Source organism: Anarrhichthys ocellatus, unplaced genomic scaffold (genome assembly GCF_004355925.1).
Source record: "Anarrhichthys ocellatus isolate YVR2014 unplaced genomic scaffold, GSC_Weel_1.0 scaffold37, whole genome shotgun sequence".
NCBI lineage: Eukaryota > Metazoa > Chordata > Actinopteri > Perciformes > Anarhichadidae > Anarrhichthys > Anarrhichthys ocellatus.
In genome coordinates, this window is record NW_022280067.1 from 2432532 (window position 1) to 2459093 (window position 26562).

At 39.2% G+C, this 26562-nt stretch overlaps 3 protein-coding genes across 18 annotated transcripts in view; all 3 read left to right on the plus strand.

Moving 5' to 3' along the window:
- prom1a (prominin 1a) overlaps window positions 1-17993 on the plus strand; it is a 63568-nt gene extending 45575 nt beyond the window's left edge. For 2 of the 16 annotated variants that reach the window (XR_004213422.1, XR_004213426.1), the window contains 23 exons: window positions 49-278; window positions 502-576; window positions 728-791; window positions 936-1095; window positions 1242-1394; window positions 1997-2120; window positions 2248-2351; window positions 3064-3148; window positions 6484-6630; window positions 8215-8286; window positions 8712-8804; window positions 9715-9732; window positions 10261-10314; window positions 10400-10480; window positions 10689-10757; window positions 11482-11571; window positions 12081-12196; window positions 12919-12942; window positions 13355-13423; window positions 15158-15260; window positions 15461-15511; window positions 16089-16125; window positions 16875-17993. Coding sequence is in view for 4 of the 16 variants with exons in the window: in XM_031866846.1 (XP_031722706.1) it covers window positions 49-278; window positions 502-576; window positions 728-791; window positions 936-1095; window positions 1242-1394; window positions 1997-2120; window positions 2248-2351; window positions 3064-3148; window positions 6484-6630; window positions 8215-8286; window positions 8712-8804; window positions 9715-9732; window positions 10261-10314; window positions 10400-10480; window positions 10689-10757; window positions 11482-11571; window positions 12081-12196; window positions 12919-12942; window positions 13355-13423; window positions 15158-15227 (1898 nt within the window). In the remaining 12 variants the exon portion in view is untranslated. The other 14 variants (XR_004213429.1, XR_004213431.1, XR_004213425.1 and 11 more) reach the window with 12 other exon arrangements.
- A 4311-nt stretch (window positions 17994-22304) lies between these two features.
- fgfbp2a (fibroblast growth factor binding protein 2a) lies at window positions 22305-22967 on the plus strand. The gene has a single exon (XM_031866851.1). It carries the CDS (start codon window positions 22305-22307, stop codon window positions 22965-22967), a length of 663 nt encoding a protein of 220 aa, XP_031722711.1.
- Window positions 22968-24615: 1648 nt separating this feature from the next.
- Window positions 24616-26562, plus strand: fgfbp1a (fibroblast growth factor binding protein 1a). The gene is made up of 2 exons (XM_031866852.1): window positions 24616-24696; window positions 25406-26562. The coding sequence occupies exon 2, from the start codon at window positions 25425-25427 to the stop codon at window positions 26043-26045; it is 621 nt and encodes a 206-aa protein (XP_031722712.1). The 5' UTR covers window positions 24616-24696; window positions 25406-25424; the 3' UTR covers window positions 26046-26562.

Sequence of the window (26562 nt, forward strand, 5' to 3'; positions counted from 1 at the left end):
TCATGATGAACACACGTTCAATCTCATCTCTGCTCTCTTTCAATTCAGCCATGCGAGAAACCAAGGAGGCCCTTGAGAACGTCAATGTGGGTCTGGAGGTCCTCCAGGAAGGAGCGGGGAAGCTCAACTTCAACTTGAGTCTGGTCCGGACCAGTATCAACCGGACCCTCAACGACCGGGGCTGCCACGACGAGGAGTCAGACGCCACATCTGCCCAGCTGTGCCGCAACATCCGCCAGTCACTGTCCCAGCTGCAGATCGGCGCCAACTATACACGGGTACGAAACTGAATGCAAATGGGATTCAAGTTCACTTACATGTGTCCCAATTTTTACTACATGACTGCTGAACTACTGAAATCTAGCTCCTTTATGAAGACGACGTTCTCAGCTGCTTATCTGATAACTTAGTAATACGTACTGAATCGTTTAGGGTGCACCAAAACACTGACATGGCATTGCTGAATGTTTATCAATGTTTCATTGTCTGTTCACATTTTAGCTACCCAAGGTGAATGCTCAGCTGAAAAAGATGAACGACGTTTTGAGAACAGACCTCAGTGCTATCGTCCAGATGGTGAGCGCCAGAACTATAAATCTATACATCATATCTAATAGGAGATATTTAATGTGCTCGTGTCACCCATTTCATTCAAATTAAGAAAAATCACCCTACAAATGGACCCAGAAACTCCATGTCCCAACACTTTGTCCTTTTCTTCTCACAGGGCTACGCCTCTTTAAACGACACGCCACATATGGTGGTGGAACAGACCAGAAGTCTTGTGGAGAGTAAGTGAGAATTCTATCCAACTTTAAAAGTATAGCGTTTGCCATCTTTAAATCGTGTAGTGAAGTTTTTCCTGCTGCAGCTACCGGCTTTTACTCAGGCCATTTATTCAAACTGATGGATTAATGGATTGATCCGTCTCTCAGGTGTACAGAGTCTGGTGGACGGCATTGGCAATAACATCAGCAGCTTTTCCAAGGTATTCCCTGTGCAGAGCTCCCTGTCCAACTTCACTATCTTCATAAGCCATGCCCACGCCAAGATTGAGGACTACTACCCTGAAATAGACAAGATGGACTTCTACAGGTAAACAAACCTCCTAAAAAAAAAAAGAAAGAAACAAGAGATACCTATAAACTGTAAAGAGTGTAAATACTGTATTAAGTCCACTATCTTGATGACACCACCTTCAGTGAAAGCTCCAACTCCATAGCTTTGCCTGCTGCCTACAGGTGGATCGGCTGCATTGCTCTTTGCTGCATGGTGGTCCTCGTCCTGGCCTTCAACTACCTGGGCCTGCTGTGTGGCACGATGGGATACGACAAGCACGCCTCACCTACGACGCGAGGCTGCATCTCCAACACGGGAGGAACGATGCTCATGGCGTGAGTCAACTGTCCACGTGACACGCTCTGTCCATTTACAGATTTAAAGCTGAAGACGGTGTTGCTATAAAAAAAAGGTTTTGAAGTCAATTTGATGATGCTCGGACGGCACACATTACCACGAGAATTTGAGTACTACTTGTTCAATTGCTAGTCGTCAATAACTGCCAAAACTACTGCTGCGTCACTATTTACTGTACATGCTGCAGCATTTATAAAAAGGTGACAAAGACCAGAGCATATAATCACAATCATTTAAAAGAGGAGCATTAAAGACACAACATGCAGAACCCGTCTCGAAAAGAAGAAGAACTTGTTCGCAAAACATCAACATTTGATGGCAAAATGGTGTCATATTTGGGATTTCAGGGGCCTCATACAAAAGGCAACAACTTTTCTAGAGTTTTGATCATTTGAAAACCACCAATGGATCTTTAAATGTCATGATTTTTGTTCCATCTAATTTGGGATACAGATCCAAAGTAATCCTTGTAGTTCACCTCTTCCTCCACCTCCCCCCATTCCACTGCTGCTACCCTTCCGTCTCTTATTGCTCTCTACGTATTATCTGTACCTGAGGGCCTGTGCGTCGTTCTCCACAGCGGCGTTGGGTTTACCGTCATCTTCTCGTGGGTGCTGATGGGAGTGGTGACCACCATCTTCCTGGCTGGAGGAAACATGGAGAAACTGTTTTGTGAACCCTTCCACACCAAAGAAGTCTTCAAGGTAAGTTCATGGTCTTGAAGTACACTTGTCTTAAATTGAATTAGGCCACATTTGATCACATGGTCCCACTTGCTTCCCATGGGAATCTCACATCCTCTTTCCCTCTTTCCCTTCTCTGATCCTCCAGGTTGTGGACACCCCATATCTGGTCAACCCTGACTGGAAGAACTTCATCCCTGGCTACATGTACAACGACTCCGACCTGGAGCTGACGGCAGAGAGCTTGTACAGGCAAAGAAAACTCCTTTTTTATGTATTTAGATGACAGTGGTACACCTGCCACCTTTCAGAAGTACTGCACATCTGTCTTCTCTACATTTTACTGAATGGGTTCTGCAGCAGGACAAGACATTTATCCAATAACAGGCTGTAGAATTTGAATAATTTTTGTTTTGGCGCAGGCGTTGGGTCAGGCATCAAGAGTCTGAATATTTTATTTCCATTGATGGGGATGCAAATGAGTGCGAGGGTTTCTATTGACCTTGAGAAGCTAATTAGCATGATTTTCCGACACTATCTGTGCTGCTTTCTCTTCAGCCTCTTTCTCGGTGGTTACATCAGCTTTCATCATCTCCTTCCAGTGAGAAGCTGCATATCCTCAGTAACTGCGGTGGCAGACATGCATTCATTATATTTCCAAATAGAGCAGCGCTGCTTCAAAAGGCCTTTGCCCATTAAAAAGCAAGCAGTGCTAATACTGTGTACATTGTCTGAGTCTATATGTTATGTAGCTGGCTAGAAATTACAGTGGAATATTTGTCTTTGACAAATTAGCAAATATTTCAGTCTTTTGAGGAATATTACACTGTTCACTATGAGGGAACGTCGTGTACTTCCAGTCAATTTTACTTGATGGCAGCAAATATTTTCACTCTGCAACTTTTAAGTTGACTTTTTCTTTGTTGTACCTCTTTGTATGTGCTCGTATGTGTGTCTTTCTCAGTACTTGCAAAGAGAACAAAGGCATCTACTCGGCCATGCGCCTGGACAAAGTCTTCAACATCTCCTTGTTCCTGAACACTACAGTGGTCAGTAAACTCAAGACATGTCCCATGTTGTAGGGTCGATCGGAGTGTCTTTGTATTGATTTATTCCTTATATGATAGATATTAGAATAGGTCATTGTACTATTATCTCACTAAAATGGTGTGTTTAAAGTAAGCTCTCAGTTAAGGAGCTCTGTGTGGTACTTTAGCTGTAAACTCCTCTCTCGTAATCTTCATAAAAATACTATTATGGACAGTTAATATACAATAAATCAATGCAATGTACTAAATGCTCAAACAAGGGTTAGAATAAATTTGGAGATGCAGCTCTAGAAGCTACAGGCGGCGGAGTGTCTGGAGATTTCCATACTTGGCTGCAGCGTCTAATTAGCATTACCTAATGATTTATTTTCTGCTAAAACAAAGTCTGTGCTGACGGCTGATAGCTTTAACATGCTTTAGCCCTTACTCGGTGTATGCCTGAGACGTTACACTGATGTAAGTTTCTGTTTCTTCTTGGCCCCGAGCCAGCCACTCCTGCCTGCCTGAGATGTTCAGTACATTTCTGCCAAGTTGGCAAGGATGTATTGGCTCCTTTAAGCCAACAGCTGATATGTCCAATGCTGCATCTGTTTCTGCACACTGGTCATTTGTCTTCATTTAGCGCCTGCACATGTTTTAAGTTTCCAAAAATGTGACACCCTACCTGCCAGAATTTTAGCAATATACTGTATATATACATATTAAGAGTTATCTTATCACCTGTATAAGCTATGGTAATACATCTTAAAAAATGATGCAGCTATCTTAAAACAGTCAACAAAAAAAGACAATTTTATTGGATTTTTTATGCTAGAATATTTTCAAATAGTAAAAGCTTGTCTACCTCACATATTTAGGTCCCCTTCTTTTAGTCTGACTAACACAATGCATTTCATTCCCATGCTGAAATATGGTTCTCTATCAGCTCACTGTGAAAATAGAGATATTGGACTAATGCTGAGATTGCAATTGACCCGAGTTGTCATGCATAATTTCAGACCCACAGAAGGATCATGTTATCTTGGTCTTTGTGATAAACATTTTGATTTGAGTATACACACACATATACATCATCTTACAGTGCTTACCAGACATTCTTGGTCGGGTAGAGGCTCCATGAGTAATTATTTTGGTCCATTTGTGTTGTATTTCTTCTCAGGGTTGAAGTCTTCAGACAGAATCCATATATTTTTACCAATCCATGTGCTGGTAGAAGGCTGTCTTTGTAGAAGACACATCACCTACAAGGACAAAAACATATTAGGTACAGAAAATACATTTACAAGTACTGCCAATAAGTACAATTTTGACAGAATTGTACTACAATTTTATCTTTTATACTACTCCACATTTCAGAAGTGAAATAATGTACTTTTAATTCCACGTCTATTTCACATTTATTGTAACCATTTACATATAGAAACATGATGCAGTACTATGCTACTAATCCACAGTGGTACACAAAGTACCTAGAAGTTGCTCCACATTGATGGATGTTTCAACATTAAAATACTCTTACATATATCCATTAGTGATAAAAACAATTTGTATTTATCTGTCAAGGGGGAACCACATTTTGTATGAAATATATTACTTTTGATACTTTAAGTACATTTTGCTGACAATACTTCTGTACTTTTAATTCAGTAACTTTATCTTGTTACTTCTCTTAGTTACTTTTAATTGCAAAGGAGTATTTTTAGACTATGGTATGTTAGTTAAGTAAAGGTTCTTCTCACAAGAGTTATAGTTATCTCTCCCATAACATCACCAAACCGGCCACATAGCTTGCGGCTAACACCAGCCTTTAACTAGCTAGCTGACGCTGTTTAGCTGCGTTAGCTTACGGCTAATGTTGTGCTAATGTTTATTAGCTAACGGAGCGTTTCCTGTTCTGACCAAACCACGCCCCCTCATTACCGGAGCTAACCGCTAAACTAGCTCGCTAGCTTTTTAAGATAATACAGTATACCATTTTACGTTATTAGTTAGTGATAATATGTCACATGACTGTCAAAATCATTTTAATAATCAATGGTTTGACTTGAATCATAATTCACTTACTACAGCCGTTGAGCACACCTGATGAATAACGTCCCTGGGCCACGGCCTCGTAGTGCTTTGAATTGATTGGTTGATTATCGGGCAGCAGCGAGGCTGATTGGTCAGAGTTCATCCAATCAGATTCCGTGCAGCCGAGAACCGTAAATGACGTCACTGTTGAATATATCAATTTCCCTGTTAGGATTTCAATTATATGCTTCACAATACTGTCATTGGATTCAAGATAGTTTTTGGAGCTAATCTGTGAACTGGACTTTATTAATGTCTTTGTTCTTAAAGATTTTACTTGTTTTAAAAAACAAATTTGTATCCCCAGCACAATAACTTATTATGTTGGAGATTGTTTTATCCTTTGGGTAAATCCAACCCATGGACATACAGTGTCAGTATATTCATTTCACAACAAACAACTTCATTGCCAACATTTTTTGAAGAGTTAAAGAGTTTTCTTTATAGTGCCTCAAAAAAGCATAAGTTTTCTTTTTTTTTGCTGATGAAATTGCATATTACTATTCAAGACATCCCTTGCGGAAAAATCATATTTGCCAACATATGTTGCTCTAGGAGTATGGCTTTCAGAACAACCAATATAATAAAAAATGAACAAACAATAATACAAAGTTCTTTATAGTTATTGACACATAAACTGGGAGTCGTCGTAGAAATGTTGCTTCATGTCTGCCCAGTGGGAATAGTTTGCTCTCTCTTGGTTTAATAGTTTGTAGAGAAATGCGAGTTTTGCATTCCAATTTGTTTATTTGCACAGCAATTTTCCACAACAACGCAATACAAAGTGCTTCACATAAGGGCATTAAGGCACAATATAAATGAAAGAAATTGCTAAATAAAAGGATTGTGTGCAGAAATGCAATAAAATGGACCGCAAACAATTTACAGTAGAAACAAGGAGAAACTCTTCATGCAAGCAATATAAAGAAACACCATTCTAGTGGGATATGTGAACTTTCATCCAAGCCACAGACGTGGCAAAATTTGTTTTGCATTTTTGTTGGCCTTTCATTATGTTAACAATGTTTATGTGTCCGTACTGCAGTTCAGTTTAAATTGTGACTCACAAGCTTTTCTAAAAGGCATACATAGAGGTAGAAACCTCGGTTATTTTTTCGGTTAAAACTGTTTGAGAATCAACACAAAATGTAAAAAACTTCTAGCTTCCTTTTAAAGCTTTAGTATTTAGATCAACAATGAATATGTAATGTTTTACCCGCAGGCTTCATCCAACCTGCTGCTGTACCTTTGTGTGTTTACAGTTTACGAAGGATGTGGTGAGTCAGCTGGACAGCATCAAGATCGACCTGAGGGGAATAATCCTGTTAGAGGCAGAGGGGAAGCAGAACCTTCTGGATTTCTCTGAAGCAGGGCTGTCAGAAATCAACTACGCAGACTACCTGGAAGAGGTGACACACAACACATCACATAACCGATACCTGCTTGTTTACATTTAAGATTTGCATGTTCACTGTTCACTGCTGCATAACAATTTCCCTCGGGATAAATAAGGTTTTATCTCATCTATTCGGAAACAAACAAACTGAATGAGGAGGCCCATAAGTCTGAAGGGGACAAACAAGCACAAACAAGACACACTGAAAATATGCATGAATGAAACAGAACTTAAAAGGGACAAACAGGCACAAACACAGATTGAGAAACTGAAGGAACATGCTGAAAAAACACATAAACCACAACGAAAAACACGTACTCACAGTAACTGAATATGATCTAACTGAAAATTTCAAAATAAAAGTCTAATACATTTTTGTGACACTTTACTATGAAATGAACCAGTTAGATTGTTGAATGTGGCGATATGCAGTGGTGGAAGAAGTATTCAGATATTCACTTATGGAAGTAAAAGTACAGAGTAGCATGAAATGGAAATAGTCAAGTGCAAGTACCTTGAATTTGTACTAAGATACAGTACTTGAGTAAACGTACATTCCCCCACTGGCTATATGACATCAGTACATCAGACATCAGTGTAAACATTGATAAGAGAGTGTTCTATACATATACTAATATTATTGTATTACATGTGTACTTTATTGGTATGTTACCAGACACAGCTTGGCTGAACAGCCTCTTGCTTGGCTGTCAGTTAACATACAGCAGGCAGCCATGCTTCACCTAACAAGAGCTGCGACGTGACACACTACACCGCGTTCTGTTGAGGATCACTGAAGCCCGATTACACAAAAGTATTCCTGCCAAGGCAAAGAGTGTGTGGGAACAAGTCAGCACATGGCATTTCCCGTCTCCTACAACACTACCTGTCAGGTTCACTTAGATTTATTTCCTGAGAAGAAAAAAAAAGCTTTAAGGACTCCATTCAAGTGCACCACCTGTCCGGATACACAACCCACTCTCCGAATGTCAGCATGAGAGGTTTTAGGCCAAACAAATGTTAGATAATAGTATGAATGTTAGAGGAAAGTCTGGTAAAACATATATCACAGAAAGCACCCAAACAATTATACAGGTTTCTAATCACTTTATTGATAACTTTCAATTAAGATCTGCAGCTAAAAACACTGATTTGATCATGAGCAACATTTAAGTGACTTCAATCTACTTGGCAGCTTTACAGAATTGATGAAATGGATTATATTTCTTTGTTATTTAGATAATAAATATCTACTCTTTATTAAAATGAAGTTGTTGAAGTCTCTTCTTAAGAAAATGCTGGAGGAATATGCACTAATGGAGTTTTAAAATGTACTGCTGTTTTTAATACAGCAGATTATTTATTTTTCTTTAACTTAATAGTATTTTCAAGGTGCAGTGGGATCTTTATTTTAAACGTAAGAGCAACACAATGAACAGAAATAAAAGAAACTGCTTTGTAATTATGTAGCTAGTAATTATGGATGATAGTCATTAAAACAATTACACTTAACCTGAGTGCTTTGAACTCAAAATTACCACTGAGAGAAGAATGTTTTCATGATTTATTTCTCTCTTTAAACACGGCTTATCTTCAGGTCAACAAAGGAGTCACTGTGATGGACCTGCTCTCATTTGCCAGAGAGCTGGAGGCCCAGACAGACCTCATGGTAAGAAGACATTGGTGTCGTTCCGGATGATTTACAAACATCCCATGTGCTGTTTCACATCGTTTCCTTAGTTCACAGACACATAATTAGGTTTACTTATTTATTTACAGTGCCATGAGGGCACATTTGTATGTCTTTAGTCTCTAAGCTCGGTCTTGTAATCTAAAACATAACAGCTCTGCCTACATAGAGACAGGCTTCATGCCTTCAGGGGGTTTCAGGAAGGTAACAACACATTCATTCACCTCAAAATGGCGAGTCCTGCAGGATCCTCCAGAAGGACGGAGAAGGACGAGTCTACACACAGGAAGAAATACAAACATTGATTAGTATTTACAGCAGGGGAAACAATACATAACGTCTCTGACATGACTTGAATTGTAGTTTATCGGCTCAAAATTTCCTCTGCCTGTGTGCGTTTTCAGCCCAGAGGCGCTCTGCAGACCGCTCTGAAAGGGCACGCCGGCACTCTGCGGCAGATCCACACTCAACAGATCATCTCCATGGAGCAGGCCATGGTAATGCCCCACTGTGTGTCTCTGTGTTTTCAGTCCAGATAGTCATGCCTGGCTGGGTGACTGTCTTGGTTTTTGGTTAGATCTTCTGTCTAGTTTAAAGGAAACATCCACCCTAAATCACTTAAAACAGCAACGTATGTGCTTTGCATTCATTTGGTTATCTGGTGTTTTTTGACTGGGATTCAATGAACTAATGTGACATCAGGATAATGACAAACATTTTGTCAGCATAGACGAGGAATAAACCAACTTTCTCACCCAGATAAAAGACCTCAAAAGAACGGAATGCGATGCAGCCGCAGGGCACGTTGCGTCTGCGACTGAACCAAGGGATGATTTTTGTTGGGAAACATTTACAGCCCTTGTTCTAATTTGGCTGCAAGTGCAAGTTGATGCAGTACATCGTCACCTCTTCTTGGCTGGAGGGGTTGCTTAGAGGCACTCTGGGAAATGTAGGAAAATAAATAAACTTCAGACTATGAAGCCAGTTGAGGGAAAAGACACGTTATCAGCGTGTTGCGCAACCCTCAATGGCTAGAAAATAAATAGAGTTAGTCTACTCCAAAATGTACTAATGCTCAGAGGAAAGGTTGTGATGTGGTAATTGGTGTGTTATTCTTGTGCTAATGCTTATTTAAGAGAAGAATGGTATCATCCTTGACGGGAAAAACATATTGCGGTGTTTTATTTATTATCATCAAAGACAGAGTGTTTTTGACCCTCAGGGATGTGTCATCCAACATCATGTCTGAGAAGAACAACATGAATATTCAGTTTTATTCTCTCTGTCAAAGGCAATATAATAACACCACGGATTTACAGCTACTGGCAATTCAGACAGGCATTGATGCACTTCACAGCTTTTACAACAGCTTTTTTATGTTTTTCTTTTTCCACTTTCAACTTCAAGAAATATGTTAGAGCGAGGGTAAGCTGTGTTTCCATTCTGTGTATTTAGTGTCCCCGTACATATTTTGGAACACTTAGAGAGATATTGCATCTCTCTGATGACATATATTAATCTGGGACAATATATCTCATTTTGGGTAGTATTGTTGGATATTGTGTGTGTGTGTTCTTGTATTTAAATTGATATAAAAGTCACATACTGAGTGGTGTTGAACATGAAGGGTTTTGTACCGAAATATTACAAAATATCCACTTTGAGAGAAGAAGTTTCAGGTATTCATTTGGTAACAGCTCTGTCCTCTCCATCATCTGTGGCAAAATCAAGGAAAAGGTGAATCATTTCTTTCTTTGCATTGTGGATATTTCATTTTGGGACAAAATTCTTCAGCATGCCTGTACTTAAAGCAGAATATTGTTCATCAAGAGTGGGTTTTGTTCTTGCCTGGTCTCCTTCTGTGTGTCACTGGTGTATTATGACCCCTGACTGTATCTCATGACCTTTTGGGATTTCTGCAGTTAATTTGTCCTCTTAATTTTCCTTTTAAAGAGTGCGTTGAACCAGAGTATGAGGTTCCTGGAAAGAACAGCCACAGACCTGCCAGTAAGTAAACCAGCAACTTCAGTCTCAATCCGACACGCAGCATTCGATTTCAGCTCAAACTAAATCTCTAATTTCTTCTCCGCAGAACAAAGTTTTAGCAGTTCTTGATGCTATTGAAGCTGCCCAGTACCTCATCTCCCACAATGCAACACAGTTAACCAATCGGGTAACTCAAGGACCACTTGCTTTGTTTATATTCTAATTCATAGACCGTTGCAACAGAATTGCATTGCAAGGCAACAGCTTCGGTCCACGTCTACTTCCTGTCAGCTGATATCATTCACACACACAGCAACAGGAAGTAAACTGGGACGCATTTAGAATGTTAACTGTAAAATGATCTGTAACTCACATTATGTCTCAATCTTTCACAGGAAACGGGAAAATACACAGCGACCATTGTTGGCTACTTCCATCAATACATAGAATGGGTCAAAACATCAGTAAGTGTTTGTGTGTTCATTTGTTTCCTCGCTTCAGTGTAGTACCTGGACAGGTAGGGGGCAACATTTCACCTCAATACTGGGTGCGCACAATCTTAATTTGGATCCTGATGCTGTTTGACTGCCCCACCTCCCTGCTGGATTAGTAAACGTTCTGTGGCAGACTTCTGGTGGTGGAGAGGAAAGAACAAAAATATGAGCAGTTTTCTTGTTTCTGACACTTTGGATTTAATAGAATAAACAAATTATCAAAACTTATACAGACACTGTTCCTTCAGCGTGATTGAGTTTTGATTTATGTTCAGTCCAATGTTGGTTTTTAGTCAAATCCAAACACTGGTGGTACATCAAGAGTTAAGTGCTGGCAGTACCTTTGCATGTTGCGTAAGAGGTTTGGAGAAAATATAAAGAAGACAGATGTAGCAATTACAACCACTATAAATTTGAGGAATTTGCCTTGTGGCTCATTGGTTTCTGTAGTTAACTTAAGGAATTCAAAACAAAGTAACAAAGCCTGAAGCTGTTTTAGTGATCTCAGAGCTGTCAATAGAACATTTTTATTTTCCGAGAACACTTAAAGTACAAGGATCTATTGTGCAGCAAGGTGACACAACAGGCTTCAATGTAAGCAGCAAACAGAATTTAACATACAGAATAAGAGTTTGATCGATCTCTCTCTCTCTCTTTCTCTTTTTCTCTCTCTCTCCCCCTCCCTCCCCCACAGTTGGCGATGGAGGTCGCACCATGCAAGCCCTTCAGCAACATGCTGGACACGGCGGAGATCATTACGTGCAGTTTCTTGGTCGACTCCATGGTAATGATATCAGGGATTGTAGGAAAACAAACCCTGTTTAAACATGAGCAGAAATATGTATTAAAAGGCTATGGTGGTTAGCTGTAGCTCATTAGGGGGGGTACATGCCACGTAGATCAAAAATATACAACATATGGGTATACAAAAGTGTGACTTCAATATACAACTGTTTTTAAAAACAGTTTGTCGGACTGCAGCTTACAGCGCACATTATGTTCCACATTAATCAATTCGGGATTTGGTCTATAAAATGTAAGACAATACAATCAAATACTGGCTGAAATCCCAAAATATGAAATTTACAATCACAAAAGACAAATAAAAGCACTGAATCCTCACAATTGATCACTAGGAACTAGGGAATAGTTGGCATATTTGCTGGAGGAATGACTTCCGTGATTAATAGATTATCAAAATACTTGTATTAATGTGTATCAATATTCAGTTCATCGACAAATCAATTGATGGACTAATCATTTGAGCTTTAATTTGTTGTTTGTTCTCTACAGAACACCTTCTGGCTGGGCCTGGGCTGCAGCACTCTGTTCCTCCTCCCCAGCATCATCCTCGCAGTGAAACTAGCCAAGTTCTACCGCAGGATGGACACAGAGGATGTTTACGATGAGTGAGTACTTGTACTCGTTATCCTACTACATATATACATTTATTGCATAGCTTATACTTAGTAAAACGAGATATAATTACAGTCTGTAGTCATTACAATCAATATTTTATATGCTGTTGATGGTTGCAGGACCTCCTTTCTCTACAGCTTCTTATTTTCTACACTCTTTTCTTCTTCAGTTTGTAGATTGCTAATTTACTTCCTAACGTATTTAATTTGAATATTATTTGATAACATTGAGATTATTTTATTTTCGATAAGAAGCATCTTAATTTCAGATTAAATACAAATTAAATAACTATTTTTAAGGTATTTCTGGTCACAGTAGCTCTACTGGTTTATTGTTGATTTGTGGTTTTTATCCTTCTTCTTCTCTTCCTTGTAGTTCCTCTGTTTCTGGGACTTGGCATTTTACTTTGTGATAACCATTTCTACTATTTCCATCTTCCATATCTTTATTTTGTTGGTTACATTCCTCTCTGTCAAGCACTTGGCACTTTACAAAGAAACATTGACGCATCTGTCAATCTATATTTCTCCTTCATGGACCCTTTGTCCACTAAATCACGGCTTTACAACACAAATACAACGTATTGTCTCCATCAGTGGCGTCTCTCGTCATGTGATCTGTGCTGGGTTACAACTTTATGGTGCATTTCTATCGCTGGACATTTTCAATAACATTTTTATGTTGGTTTTTTGTTTTGTGTGTATCTTTATAGCATTGAGACAATTCCCATGAAAACGTAAGACATTCAATCCACGTCCTCTCTCCTCTTCAACTTCTATCACTCTGTGCTTTTCTCTGGATCTTGTACATAGACTTGTTTACTAAATTATTGGTGCTGGTTTACGTTTTTAAGCTTGGTATTGCTCCTATGGGTGGATGCTGTGGCTTCTTGTCGTGTGCTACCTGTGAAAAGTGCCCCTTACCTTTCATGAAGGGCTCTTGCAATCATTATCCTACAAGTCCACCTGTCTTTTGTAAGTTAGTGTAAATAAAACACTATGGTTTATACTCAAAACAATATTTATCTCTTAACATTCTTGACAAGTTTGACTACTGAAAAAGAAAGCATTTATACTCGGAAACCGATCAGCATGTCTCCCTCATTACACTTTTCATCCCCTTGTTTGTATACGATATTTTGTTTTCAGTATGGAAATTGGTAATAATGGTTATCATAGTGAGAGCCAACAAGGTATCCCAAACCCTATGATGACAAGGTAAACATACATATAATAATCCTGTTACTGCATGTTATGGGAGGTGGAGGCATGCTATGGGACGTGGGCTTGTTCACCTGCAAAATGATGACGTCGAACAGTGCATGCCTTTGAAGGAGTTGATTCATTGCACATGGACAGACACACACACACACACACACACTATATATATGTGGAGGCCAGCCAACTGAACAATAATGAGAAAGCTGACAAGTACTGGTAGCTTTTATGGTATAAGATATGACAGATAGGTCCAGAAATAATTTGAAAAAGTTTGAAATAGACATATTTGCTGTCTTTGCAACTTGTAAAATACCAAAGCTTGGTCAGTGGCCCTACACCTCACACTATTTACCCCTCTAGCATCAGTTTTTTAGATACGTTTTAGGTTTACTTACAAAACTGCTCGGTTAGGCCTCGGAAAAGATTGTGGTTTTGGTTAAAATAGCTGAAAGCCCGCTGCATGTCAAGGGAGCCTCGATGCGTCGGTTTCAGACGCAGAGGGCCACTGACCAAGACGCGTTGGGAGTGAGAACGGGTTTGTGTTTGAGAGAATTAGCGAAAAGATTGGTACCACTCTCATGTTTGTGTGTTAGAGTATGGAGTTAGAGTTAGGAGGTGATGAGTTTACCATAAAGACTGGTGTGATTTACTTTTGTAAACTCTTTACTCAGTCCGCCTACGATTACTTCTCTCTGTCTTCCTGCCAGATGTTCTGCTGTGTGGTTTATGGGGGATCTGTTTCACTAAACTACTGCATGTTCTGTGTGTGCATGTGAATGAAAAATCATCCTGTTTCTTCTCATTTAGAGTCAGCCAAAGTCCGTCGAATGTACACCTGATCATTTTGTTCAGAGAGAGGCAAGCATGCAAAGCTTTGGTGTGATGCTGTGAATGATGCTCCTTTGATTTTCTTCTTAATCTAACAAGACGTCTAACTGCATGTTACGTATTTTTTAAGTTGCATTTGGACGAGGATGCGTTTGGGCAGACGACCTACTGTAACAGAAGAAGAGAGCAAAACAGCTAGATCAGACATCTTTGCTTCCACAATTATCCTCTTTTAAACCAATTGAACTTGTCTTTCACATGACTGGAGTATCATTCCAAAAGGAGCGATCCAGTTTTTGAGTAAATGCTGAAAATACAAAACCCAAAGCTAAAAAAGAAAAATTACCATTTTGTAGTGTTTTCTTGTAACAAAGAACATTTTCAAAGACCTTTTATCTTCTATATTTTTCTAGAAATTGATAGAAGTTCAATACAAAATCACTGTCCAAAAACCCAGCATGTATTTTAAAGGGGCAATGAGTAATTTATTACCTCTATTGACATTTATCAACAAACAATAGCTACTGAAACAGACACTTCACCCTCCAGTTTCTTTTCAAACCATATTATTTACAAAACAAGAGTGTTTGAATTAAGATTTTAGAGAAATCTCTGAACCTGGTGAAATAACCCCCAACTAATATGAACATTATCATGTGCTTCCAGACAGTAATAAACCTAACTTATTGCCCCTTTGAGTTTATCCATCTTGGTAGGATGTCGATGAAGCTGTTCTGCTCTCTGCGTTGTGAACCACTCGTCCTGTTTTTCTTTAAAAGAGAAGCAGACGACGGTTTCACAAAATGGTGATGGTTGAATTGTGATGTTAAAGTTTTTCCCCGTGTGTGTGTGTGTGTGTGTGTGTGTGTGTGTGTGTGTGTGTGTGTGTTCCTGTGCCGGTAGCGTCCCTACATATGACACTATGAACAGGTTCCCGCGGGCCTCGGCTCCTCCGAGGCACATCGACTGGTGACAGAGAGCCGGCTCTCGTTCTGGCTCCTGAAAGGTACTGAAAACCGACCTCTGTGTCTGCAACGCCGTTTCATTTAATGCCTTCCTTCCAATCTTGAGTCTCTCTTTTGCACAGCTGTCACCTTGTCCTGCTGTGTGTCTGCCGTCACCACGCCCTCCATCTCCATCCACTGTTTGTAGTCTTATTCCCTTGCATTTCTTCCACTAACCGAACTCTTTAACACTTCTTTACAGCTGGTTTTAGTGCTTTTCTGCTCACAGCGACTTTGCAGGAAAACCATCATGGTGAGAAATGCTAATTTTGGACTCACTAACGAACCATAAATGTCTTCATGGTATTTATGTCTGACTACTTGCGACTGCTTAGTCAGTGTGCTGCAGAGGAGAGAAGCTGGATGTGCTAATGTGCCCATTTTGGGCTTTGTGTGATGCTTATTGAGAACAGAATTAGGTTTCTAAAAACTGCCTCATTTACAAAACATATTTTTATTTAAGGACATTCATTTTTTGGTTGTTCATATCCTGAATGTCACATATCAAGGTTTCTCCCAGATGAAACAGCATTTTGGATTATAGCTTTTGATATCTCTTTTAAATGCATTATTCAGAGAAGAAAGCAGGTTGTATCCGACTACTATAACTACTATATAATAGATATTTTTCAAGTATAAGCCCCATGCAGTCTTTAAAAACACTCCATGAGAGACTTAACTGACTGCACTCTTGTGTTACTTCACAACACAGACAGAGCTGCATTAATCTCCTGGGCCATTCAAAAGAAGAAGGAAAAAAGCAGTACATGAATTATACACGTAATATTTTATAAATCCAATTCATTTTTCTCAAATATTTGCCTTCCCAGTGCCCTCGGAAACTGGAACTGAAATACACCATAATAAGTAAGTTTGCCTTCTTACATTTTAGATTAAAGCCATTTAGTTGAATCTGTTGCAATCGATGCAACTTTCCTGGATCAATAGTGAGGAATACAATGGTTCAGGCTAGATAATTAATTATCTACAAATTAATAAATCAATAATATTTTGCAGTGTTTGGGATGTTTTTGGGCATAACCCTAAACCCATAAAACGTAGCGACCAGTTACCAGATCGTGACCAGCATCCAAGAGGGATGCCAAATGGTGGATGCAACTCAGTAAAAATGCTAATATAGCTACGTGAAATCTGTGGAAGTCAGGGAGGAAGGGCCACCTTTGAATGTTGACTTTAAAAACCACAAATCCTACCCATTCTGCCTTCAAGATGTCCATTCATCAAATAATATGCTCTCGTATCGAGTCTGAAGATCACATTTTTTCTTAAAATAAGAACAAAATGTCTGCCAAATGACAGTTTTTAAGTCTCAAGAAAGTCTCAAGAAAAAAGCTGTTGTATTGGAAACAAGTGCGATACTTCTATTAGTTTGTTGTCATTTTGTTATTATTTATTTAATGTCAAGACTCAATGTGAGGATTGATTAAAGCAGGCTTATGTGATGAGCCCTCACAGTAATACAGCAATCATTATTGTAAGAGAGCATCGACACAAAGACAATAAAGAAAAGCAGTTGTCCTTAACTTTTCCTAAATTGGTACTTAATTAAGTATATTTCATGTTTACTAATCATAACCTTTTCATCTATTTTCAAGCTGTTTGTTTCACACGCCCTCGGACCAGAAGAAGCTCAATAAAAGCTGGTTTCTTCACAACACAAGAGGAACACACAAATCCCTTTGGGTGTTATCTGTAACTCAACTCAAGGCAGATGACAGAACAGTTACCTGCTCCTCATCCAAGGAACTCTACCTGCAGGACATCAAACTCTTCTCCCTCAGCATCAATCTGAGCCACGCTTGTTCTGCTTCTTTTTTTCAGAGGACTGCTGTGTCTGCGTTTACATTTGTTCAGACACAAAACCAAGCTGAAAAATACATTCAGCGAGAGTACGTGACAATAACTGTGATGCCTGTTCATATTAATGTACTTGTTAGTGCTGAAGAAGACGGCGGCTGCTAGAGGAAACCTTTTCTACTGCACGTAAAATGGACGCATTACATTCAACACATGCTAATACAGAAAGTGGAACAGTCGGTCAATACATCTGGAAGGAAAGGTGCAACTTAACGTGACATTTAATGTGTTAAAAAGCACAGAATGGTTCTGAATGGCTCATCCTTTTTACCTGTAGCATGTGTGAGTCGGTGTTTTTAAATGGCTGGATGGTTTGAACAAAGTGGTAAAAAACAGAAACAGGTTTGTCCCAGGTGGATTTTTATGATTAATATAAAGAAATTTAGCATGACTTTATAAAAATAAAAATAAAAAATCAATGTTTACACTATTACAAAACATCCAGACGTCTTTGCTGGTTTTTGAACGGATTGCAAATGACTGGTTGCCTTTCAGAAGTTTCTTTCATGCAGTTGTTTTTTTGACAGATGTGGTCCTTCTTAAAAAGGGAGAATCCACTCATGGAAAGTCAAAAAACACCAATTATTTTGCGGTACAGTGTTTGTACTCTTTACACCCCCCCCCCCAAAAAAAATTTGTTTATATAAGTTTTTAGCATTTTCCCTTAATTTGTGTCATCTAATTTTGTGTCACGTCTTTATTTTCTAAGTTTCCCAAAATGCATTTAAACAATCCCAAAATTATAAAAAAGCGTGGGATCATTTATTATCAAAGCGTAACATAACTGCTGATGTCAATGTGTTTCTTTTTAGGAATTGATCTTTTTTTTTAACATCAAATCATGACTACATTCCTAATTCTTTAAAATTACGCAATTTATAGTTGTAGCCCCTACACACAAGTTGTGAATGTCAATGGCTGGTAAGAAGTTTAACCAAAGAGTGATTTTTCCGGCTTACATTAATTAATTTGATTGGTTAGTGTCAACTGACAGCTTAAAAATTAGACAAACACAATATTGTGTTTATAAGGAACAGAACTATGTTTTTACTTTTTCTTTCCCAAATGATTTCAGTATTTGAGGTGGACTTTCCCTTTAATTTACATAAAGTCGGAGCAATATTTAGTCAGGCTGATAGATTATTCCCGAGCTAACACATGTCGAGTTCACTAAGGTGACATTTCTACTGAGTTCTTGCTTTCATAGTGACAATGCGTTTAAAGTGGAGAAATACTTTCTCAAGCCAAATTGTATTTTTTTTATTTACTGTAGGTCTCAGGTCGTTAGTGGTCTGTCAGTGATGTGCTTATTTTGTTTCTGCTTTTTAAAACCCTACACTAGCTATGGATACATATATAAAGAGAGACTATATGGAAAGAGTGAATGTATTCAAGAGCTATCTTTTCTTTTGTATAACTTGATGATGTTGGCTGAGGAATAGGCTGAACTGATTATCATTAACGCAATGGGCCAATCTAGTCATCCCACCCCACTCGCCTCCACGTTTACAGGTTAGATTTAGACAATCCATTCATGGGACAATGCAAAAAGTAGAAAACCAGTAGAATGCTTAATGGTTTACACAGTGGATGATGTTGATGCAACTGTGAAAAATGTCCATCTTAACACTGAAAGTTGTATTTAGCTAATTGTCTCTGAATAAGCCATCATATATTGCAGTACCATATGTAACTTTACAGTACTAATACTATAAATGTAAAGTACATTTCAATGTACATTTTCACTGTATTTTGATGATTTCGAAGTAACTTTGTTGCTCACTTTTTTAACCCACACCATTAGCATCGAAGTTGTGCCACTTGATCCATGAAAACCAACAAATTAGCATGGAAACTACAGAAAACATGTAATCTCATGAACCGCATTCACTTTTTATTACATTTTTTTAAACTGACAAACTAATTTCATGAATCAAATTACTCATTTTTATCACATAATCATTTCAAATGAAAGTTTTCACACAGAGACCTAGGCTTGTTAGCTAGTAGCTACAGCTAGAAACAGTTACATACAGTCGGTCTCATATATACTTGTACATTCAATAGTACTGCATAGAACTACTACAGTATACGTAGTAGTAGGTACAACAGTGATCTGGATGAAGTTTAACGTGGTATAAATTTAAAAAGGCTTTAGTTAGCATAAAATTAGCTGACAGTTTTTTGTTTTTTTCTTGTTAAGATGGACATTTTTCAAAGCATCAGTGTGTTCACTTTACAGGACTATCATTCATGTCTGCTGGCGTCTGGATGTGATCCATCTTGGGAGAAAAACGGTCTGATTTTACTTTTTAAGTGCTTGAACTAGATATTGTGTATCCGAACCTTCAGGACAGACACATCAGTGACTGGTTTGACCTGCGACGCTCCAAAGTTGGGCAGTGATGGAGCCATAGGAACGTCCTATGTGGTGGAGAGAAGAGTGTATAAATTATGAATAAACTTTGAAATTCAATTTATTGTCGTCACTTTTTTCACTTTTGTTTTTGTAATTTTTGTGCATTGAATCAGCAGTGCATTTTGGTTTTATTATTTCTGGTAAAGCAAAAAAAACAAACAGCATAGCACACATGCATTTAGCAAGAATGGGCAATTATACTGTATATATTTAAAGCTTTATATATTAAGATAGTGAAAAGCTACTGACAGTGACTGCATGATTAATGTGTTTTATGAAAAACAAATGACATGTTACATACAGTGGTGGAAGAAGTACTCAGATATTTTACTTAAATAAAACACAGAAGTCATGCATTTTTAAATGCTACTTAAGTAAAAGTACACAGGTATTAGCAAGTATTTAAAGTATTAAAGTTAAAGTACTAAAGACGGTCCCATTCAGATGAATGCGTATTACTTAATGGAATTATGATTGTTGATACATTGATGATTACATCACTTTAATATTAAAGCTAGTATATATAAATGTAGCTATGTAAAAAGTACCCTGGGAAATGTAGGGTAATCACAAGAAATGGAAAAGCAAAGTACAAGTATCTTAAAATTGTACTTAAGTACAGTATTTGAGTAAATGTACCTAGTTACATTCCACCACTGGTGACATGAAACGTCTTGCTCATGGTGTATTTTAAATCTTTAACACAAACTGCACATTCCTATGTGGTGCTGCCGCTGCTGGTCGGAGCCCACTGGTTGCGTTACTGGTCAGCTATTTTCAATAAGAGATGATTATCTTCTGCCATAAGCTTCTTCCTGAGGTTTTCTGAGGCATCAAACAGTATGTAAATAAACACCACCAGCAAAACCACATGCAGCCTCGTTCCTACTTCAAAATAGGTTCGTACAGAAGACGAACATCAAAAGCAGAAGCAGTGGTTTAGAGAAAAAAAACCTATTTAAACGTGTTTACTTGCACATCAAACAGTGTTTGAATGGTTATTTCTGAGTTCCGGCACAAGTTGTACATTACTGCGTGTACAATCCATGTGTAGCTTGAGGGTTGAGCCATACACTAACACTGCCAGCAGGAGCTACCATGCTATATGATAATATGCACATAAAAGGGGCTCTGCATGGAGAAAAGTATTCTCTAATTGAAATACATAACCGTTTACTGTCACGAGGAAAATTCACTAGTTGAGAGCCAGCAAAGAAAACTTTACATATCACACTACATTATAGAGCTTTCATTCTATTAGCTTTATATTTATGAACTCCACATACACACAGATTTGATCTCATAAATGCATCGTCCTCTGTTTACTTTATTGTTGTTATTTCCTAGTCTATCGTATGTGTGTTATGCCCAGTGTTAAGAGCTGCCACATAAACCTTCCCCAAACTACGGGGATAAATAAAGCTGTATTGAACTGAATATCAGGCACACCAGTGGACGGCATACTATGCATTTACACAGAGAGATACTTGCATCAGACAAAGTGTGCCGGTGAATATGCTCAGCGGGTGGTGGAGAAGAGACTTTGAAAAGAAACACTGCTGGTTTTGCAGTAGCTTAAGAATTTAAAATGAAAAAAAATGACTGCTGGAATGAGCATGAAAGTCCTCACTAAGTACATTTACTCAAATGCTTTACAATTTTGAGGGACATTTGCTTTACTAGAGTATTTCAAATTTGATCATAGACTTCATTTTTATAAACAAAGCATATGATCAATATATAAAATATGATCCTGTGTTGTCGATTAAACCATCCAACAGTAAACAGTCGTTAAGAATCTGCATTTGTGTTGTGATGTCACATAGTGTTCGAAAGGGACTAACAAGTACTTTTAGTTTAATACATTAATTACATATCTGTTAATATTTTGTACTGTGAAATCATTAATTTATGCCGTTTTCTTGTGAGAGTATTTTTACCTGCTATTGTAAAACTGTTGAGTATATTCTACTGAATACATTTTGAAAACTTTGCTTTTTAAAGAAATTCAACATTTGTGTTTAAATGTATTGTATATTCCTGCAATTCTTTCCACTGTAAACAGTGAAGCTAAATCTCTTCCGGACGTGTTGACTACATTTCCCACATTAATCACAATGGGACCTTTTTTCCTTTCATCTTATACAGACATCTCTTGTTCTTTCTTATTTGGCACAAATCCTTGAGCTCAGTGTTCCATGTGTGAGTTTCTTTGTGGTTGTGCAGTGTGATCGTGTTTATATTTGGGAGGGAAATGATGCTACTGCATGGTTGTGAGCTACAACTGCCTTTTGAAAACAAGCGAGAACTTGAGGGCTTCAGAAGGCTCTTTTACGCGAGTGTAATCCCAGACATGCCGTGTTTCTCTTTAATTGAGATCTACTCGACAGACACAAGATAATTATAAAAAAAATTATGTTTGCATGATTGCAAAAAGCCCTCTGGGGACAGAAAGCGATAGAAAATGTTCAAGAAGATGCAATTGACATTATTTTGTTCTTCTTTGGGTGCGACAGTTCGTACACTCATTGCGTAGCAGCTGGATAAACACGAGCATCACAGTAAACATCTCACGAGGCCCTTCTAGCCTTCTCCAGACGGCTATAAATGATGTAGTCGCTGCTCTCCTCCTCCCGAAGGAAGGACCACAAACTCCTTCTTTGTCCGCTCAGACAATAAATAGCAGGAGGGACCCTCAGCTTGAGCAGTCCAACTCTCCACCTCCGACACTCAGCATCCATCCGACACCATGTGGACCCAGGAAAGCGCTCTGATGCTTCTGCTCGCCTGCTGCCTTTGGTCGGCCGAGGCCCAGAGCGACAGGAGACAAAACATCTGGGACGATCCCATCAAATTCAAAACCCAGGCCAAGGACGCGTGCACCATGATCATCACCGGTCAAGGGGAATACACCCGGCTGAAGCTGTCGTGCCGGAGCAGCAAGCGCTCCTACTGGTGCGAATACGTGGGCAAGCCGCACACCTGCAGCCCCTACAACAAAAACCCTCGTCACTACTTCGTCCAGATGATGTGGGGCCTCAGAAAGCTCCACAACGCCTGCCTGGCGCAGAGGCAGATCAAACCTCACATGTGCAGGAAGGCGACCGACGAGTCTCAGATGGTCTTCTCGGGCGCTTCCTTCCCCCGGTCGGTGGCAGAGGCTTCAGCTCGGATGAGACCGGCCGCACAGCCCGGCAGACCTTCACCCACGAGGCCTCGTCCTTCGCCCACGAGACCCGGTTCTGCGAGGCTAACCGTTGGAGTCCCGCCACGAATGCAGCCCACACCGAGAGCCAGTCCGCCACCAGCAACCACCCCCGTGGAGAGCAACGCTAAGAGGATGGCTCAGCAGTACTGCTGGAGGTCACTTCAAGGCATCTGCTCCTACTTCATCGGTTTCGTTCGGCACTAACGCGGGAGGTGAGCTACAGAACGGTGCCTCTTCATTAACACACAGCTTTTATTGTGTTGTTTCAGGACTAATCTAAGAGTACGCTGGTTGAAAGATAAATCATGTATATTTAAATCTAGTTTGCCTCCAGCGTTTGTGCGCAAAATTCAAACTTTTGTCTTTTACTTGCTCAAAATATAACTAATGCACATAAATTACAACTGTATATGCATTTCTGCCTCTGCTCTGTTCACAGATTTACAATTCTGATGATGATAATGTCGGATATCTGATTAAAACGGCCCTTGGAGGGATATTCCAGACCAGCAGTTTGTTCATGTGGTAGAAGAGATAGAAGAACTGCAGCACTCTCTTCAGGGGAAGAGATGCTACTGCTGTGACCATACGAAGATGGATTTCTCTGTGAACCTGCGCGCAATCCTCCAAATGTCACGCCTTAGAAAAACTCTATCCATCTTAACTGTGTAAGAACAAACTAAATGGCTCACAGAGCAGGCTGTGAAACACATGTATGAAATGGTACAAACACTACTTTAACTAGTGAGAATGTTTCTGCCGCTGCACAAACCTGTTCAACAATATATGGGAGTGGGAAGAGTACACAGATAACTCACTGGCCACGTATTTGTAATTATATATTGTTTACTTGTATATAATCTACTTGCATCACTTAATATTACTGTGTGAAAAAGGCAGTCATTTATGTACTGGTGTATTTGATAGAAAGATATAATGAATGTGAAAATGATTTTATTAAAGAAATAAACATTATTCTCAATTATTCTGTGTTGATAAGCTTGATTTTATTTCTCCGTCTCGATGAAAAACTACAAAAATCATGCAAAAATGTTAGGTGCTATTTTACAGCGAAAGAGCAGCAATACTGAAAACGACTGTCAATATTTATTATATTTATCCTCATCATGCTCATCAATAAATAGTGGAATCACCTGCTAAACTGCATTTGACCATTAAGTGTCACTGTTGCTTAAATTAAACAGGCCAAGTTCAATCAGGGACGTCTGGCTTGTTTCAAGATACTTTCAGTCATTTTATCTTTGGCACACCGTACTAACAGTTGGTGATGTGAAGGTTTGAAATGCTAAGAGTTGTAAGAATTTGTGTCAAACGAATGCCTTAAAAGTGAAGTTATCATAAAAGCAGGTGGGACTTCTTATAGCAGGCAGCACTATCTACCAAAACAGACTATTTTCAGTCTGATATCTCAATCTGGTGTTCACAAGTTTCAACAAAAACTGTTTGAAGTATTTGCCCCTTGCTTAATTTAAAAGTTCTGGCGACCAACTAAAACAGAGAGAACATAGTTGTGAAAGTGCACGAAACGGTGAGGAAGAGTAGTCTATGTTTGTCCTTTTTAAAAGTGTCTTCATCTCAATTTGCTCACTGTTGAGCAGATTCTGAATACTTTATTTCATCTGATTTAACCTGAATAATTTCATTAATTAATAACAATAATTATTTCAACTGCAGAAATTTAACTCAAAATATCTCTACAAGACGATCATTTGACTGGCTGACTAATATGAACTCAACAAACTTTGTAAGCCGTCCAATCATGCAGTGTGCGTGTGTGTGTGTGTGTAGGTGTGTGTGTGTGAAGGGGAGGGCTCATTCTGCAGCAGCGTACTGTAACTGCAGGTGCAGTAAAGGAGACTCTCAGCTCTCACGTGTCGGGACTGAACACTGAAGTTTACTCTGAAGACTTCAGGTAAGTCATCTCCGTTTCATCTGGGCTCAGTCTGTAATGATCCGGATTACGGATCACTTTGGAATCAATATAGCATTAGGGCTTATAGTGTGTGTGTGTGTGTGTGTGTGTGTGGCTGCTACTTACTGCCTTATATATTACTACAATTCCTACAGTTAGTTCAAATGCCCTGTATGGTACTTGACTAATTAAATTCATCATGGTTTTCCAGTTAAATCACTATTATGCGACTATAAAGGAGTGTGTCTGCACTCATATTGTAGTATTGTTATTTTTATCTACTTTCTATGCCATCGCTATATTCATGTCAACCTTTATTCAGATTGTTTCATCCAAGGCTGTCTTTTAAACTAAACTTTATTTGCCACCGCCATGTTTAGATGAAGTAGGGATATTTATTCATATCTCTCAATCCACTGTAACTTTTTAGTCCTCTTTTTATTCTGACGTATTCCTTTGTAGCTTACGTTTATCTTATTTAATTTAACTCTTTTCAAATCCAATTTATGTCGCTTCAATATTGTCTTGTGTTTCTTTTATATCTTGTATACATCTTAAAGTGGAGCACCTTGCCTTAAAAGATGCTATTCTAAGAAGTCATTTGTGTCTAAAATATAGGTCTAATAGGGAATTTCAATGATTCTTTGTAAGAAGGGAAATGAAAGGGATTGAATGTCATGCATCTAAATCCTAATCTCTCCTCCTGCAGGGTGTTTTGTGCTGCCTTCATGGCTCTCCTCACCAATGTCGCTATCCTGCTGGTCTTGGCTTGCATTTCCCATCAGCTGATGTTGAGCAGCTGCCAGAAGAGCCACGGACGGCGGGGAAGAGGGGTGGACAGAGGACAACACAAAGCCAAGGCGGGGCCGAGGGTCGGCCGCCAGTCCAAAGCCGTCCCTGCACAGCCCCTCAAGGGCCGAATGGTCACCAAAGACAAGTCCTCGTGCACCTGGGCAGCAACGGGCGAGGACATCTTCACCCTGGGTGTCACCTGCAAGAAGGGGGACAGGAGCTTCAGCTGTGAATATGTCGCCAGACCGGCTGTCTGTCACCAGTATGCCTCCAACGTCAAACTGTACTGGAAGCAAGTGGCCAGGGCGCTGAAGAAGCAGAAGAGTTTGTGCCAGGACAGCCGTGCGTTGGTCAGGGCGGGTGTGTGCAGAGGAGCTGCCAGAGAGGCTCATTTCAGACTCCATGATGATCAGAGGGAGACTCCAACACCTTCAGCACCCAGAGCTGTCAAATCCTGTCAGCCTGGTAACAAGAAGCTGGCTGAGGAGCACTGCAACGACTCCTGGTCGAGTTTTTGCACATTCTTTTTCACTATGGTGCACGATGATGATTGCTGAGACAGAAAAAGTGAATTTCTAAAATAATGAATTCAGCTCTCTATGCAGTAACATCAATACTTATCTTATTATAGATTATTTAAAGATGTATTTCTCCACATCCTTATATGATTCTAACCCTAAACTAACACTTTTTCTATCTATTCTTTAATGTTCGATTTGTCAATTTGGGAGGCATTTACTGGGCTGATGACTAAAAACCCGCTTGAACAAGAGAACCCTGTCTTGTCGTTAATGTCTAAGCTCTTTTGTCTTTTCCTAAATGTGTGTGCACAGTCCTGCTGAAGGTATTCGCTGGCAGATTAGCAGTTCGAGCATGTTGGGTATTGACACAGTAATTTAACCAGAGGGAGTGTAATTTGTAGAAAGCCTTGGCCTGCATACTTTGGCTCTGACAAGCCTCTGAATTCACACAAGCTCAACTTGCAAAAACCAAAGTCGAAAAGGCAGCGGGGTCTTGTTCAACAAAGGATGTTTGCCAGATTAAACCCAAGATACATTGTGTTTGGCGTTTTGT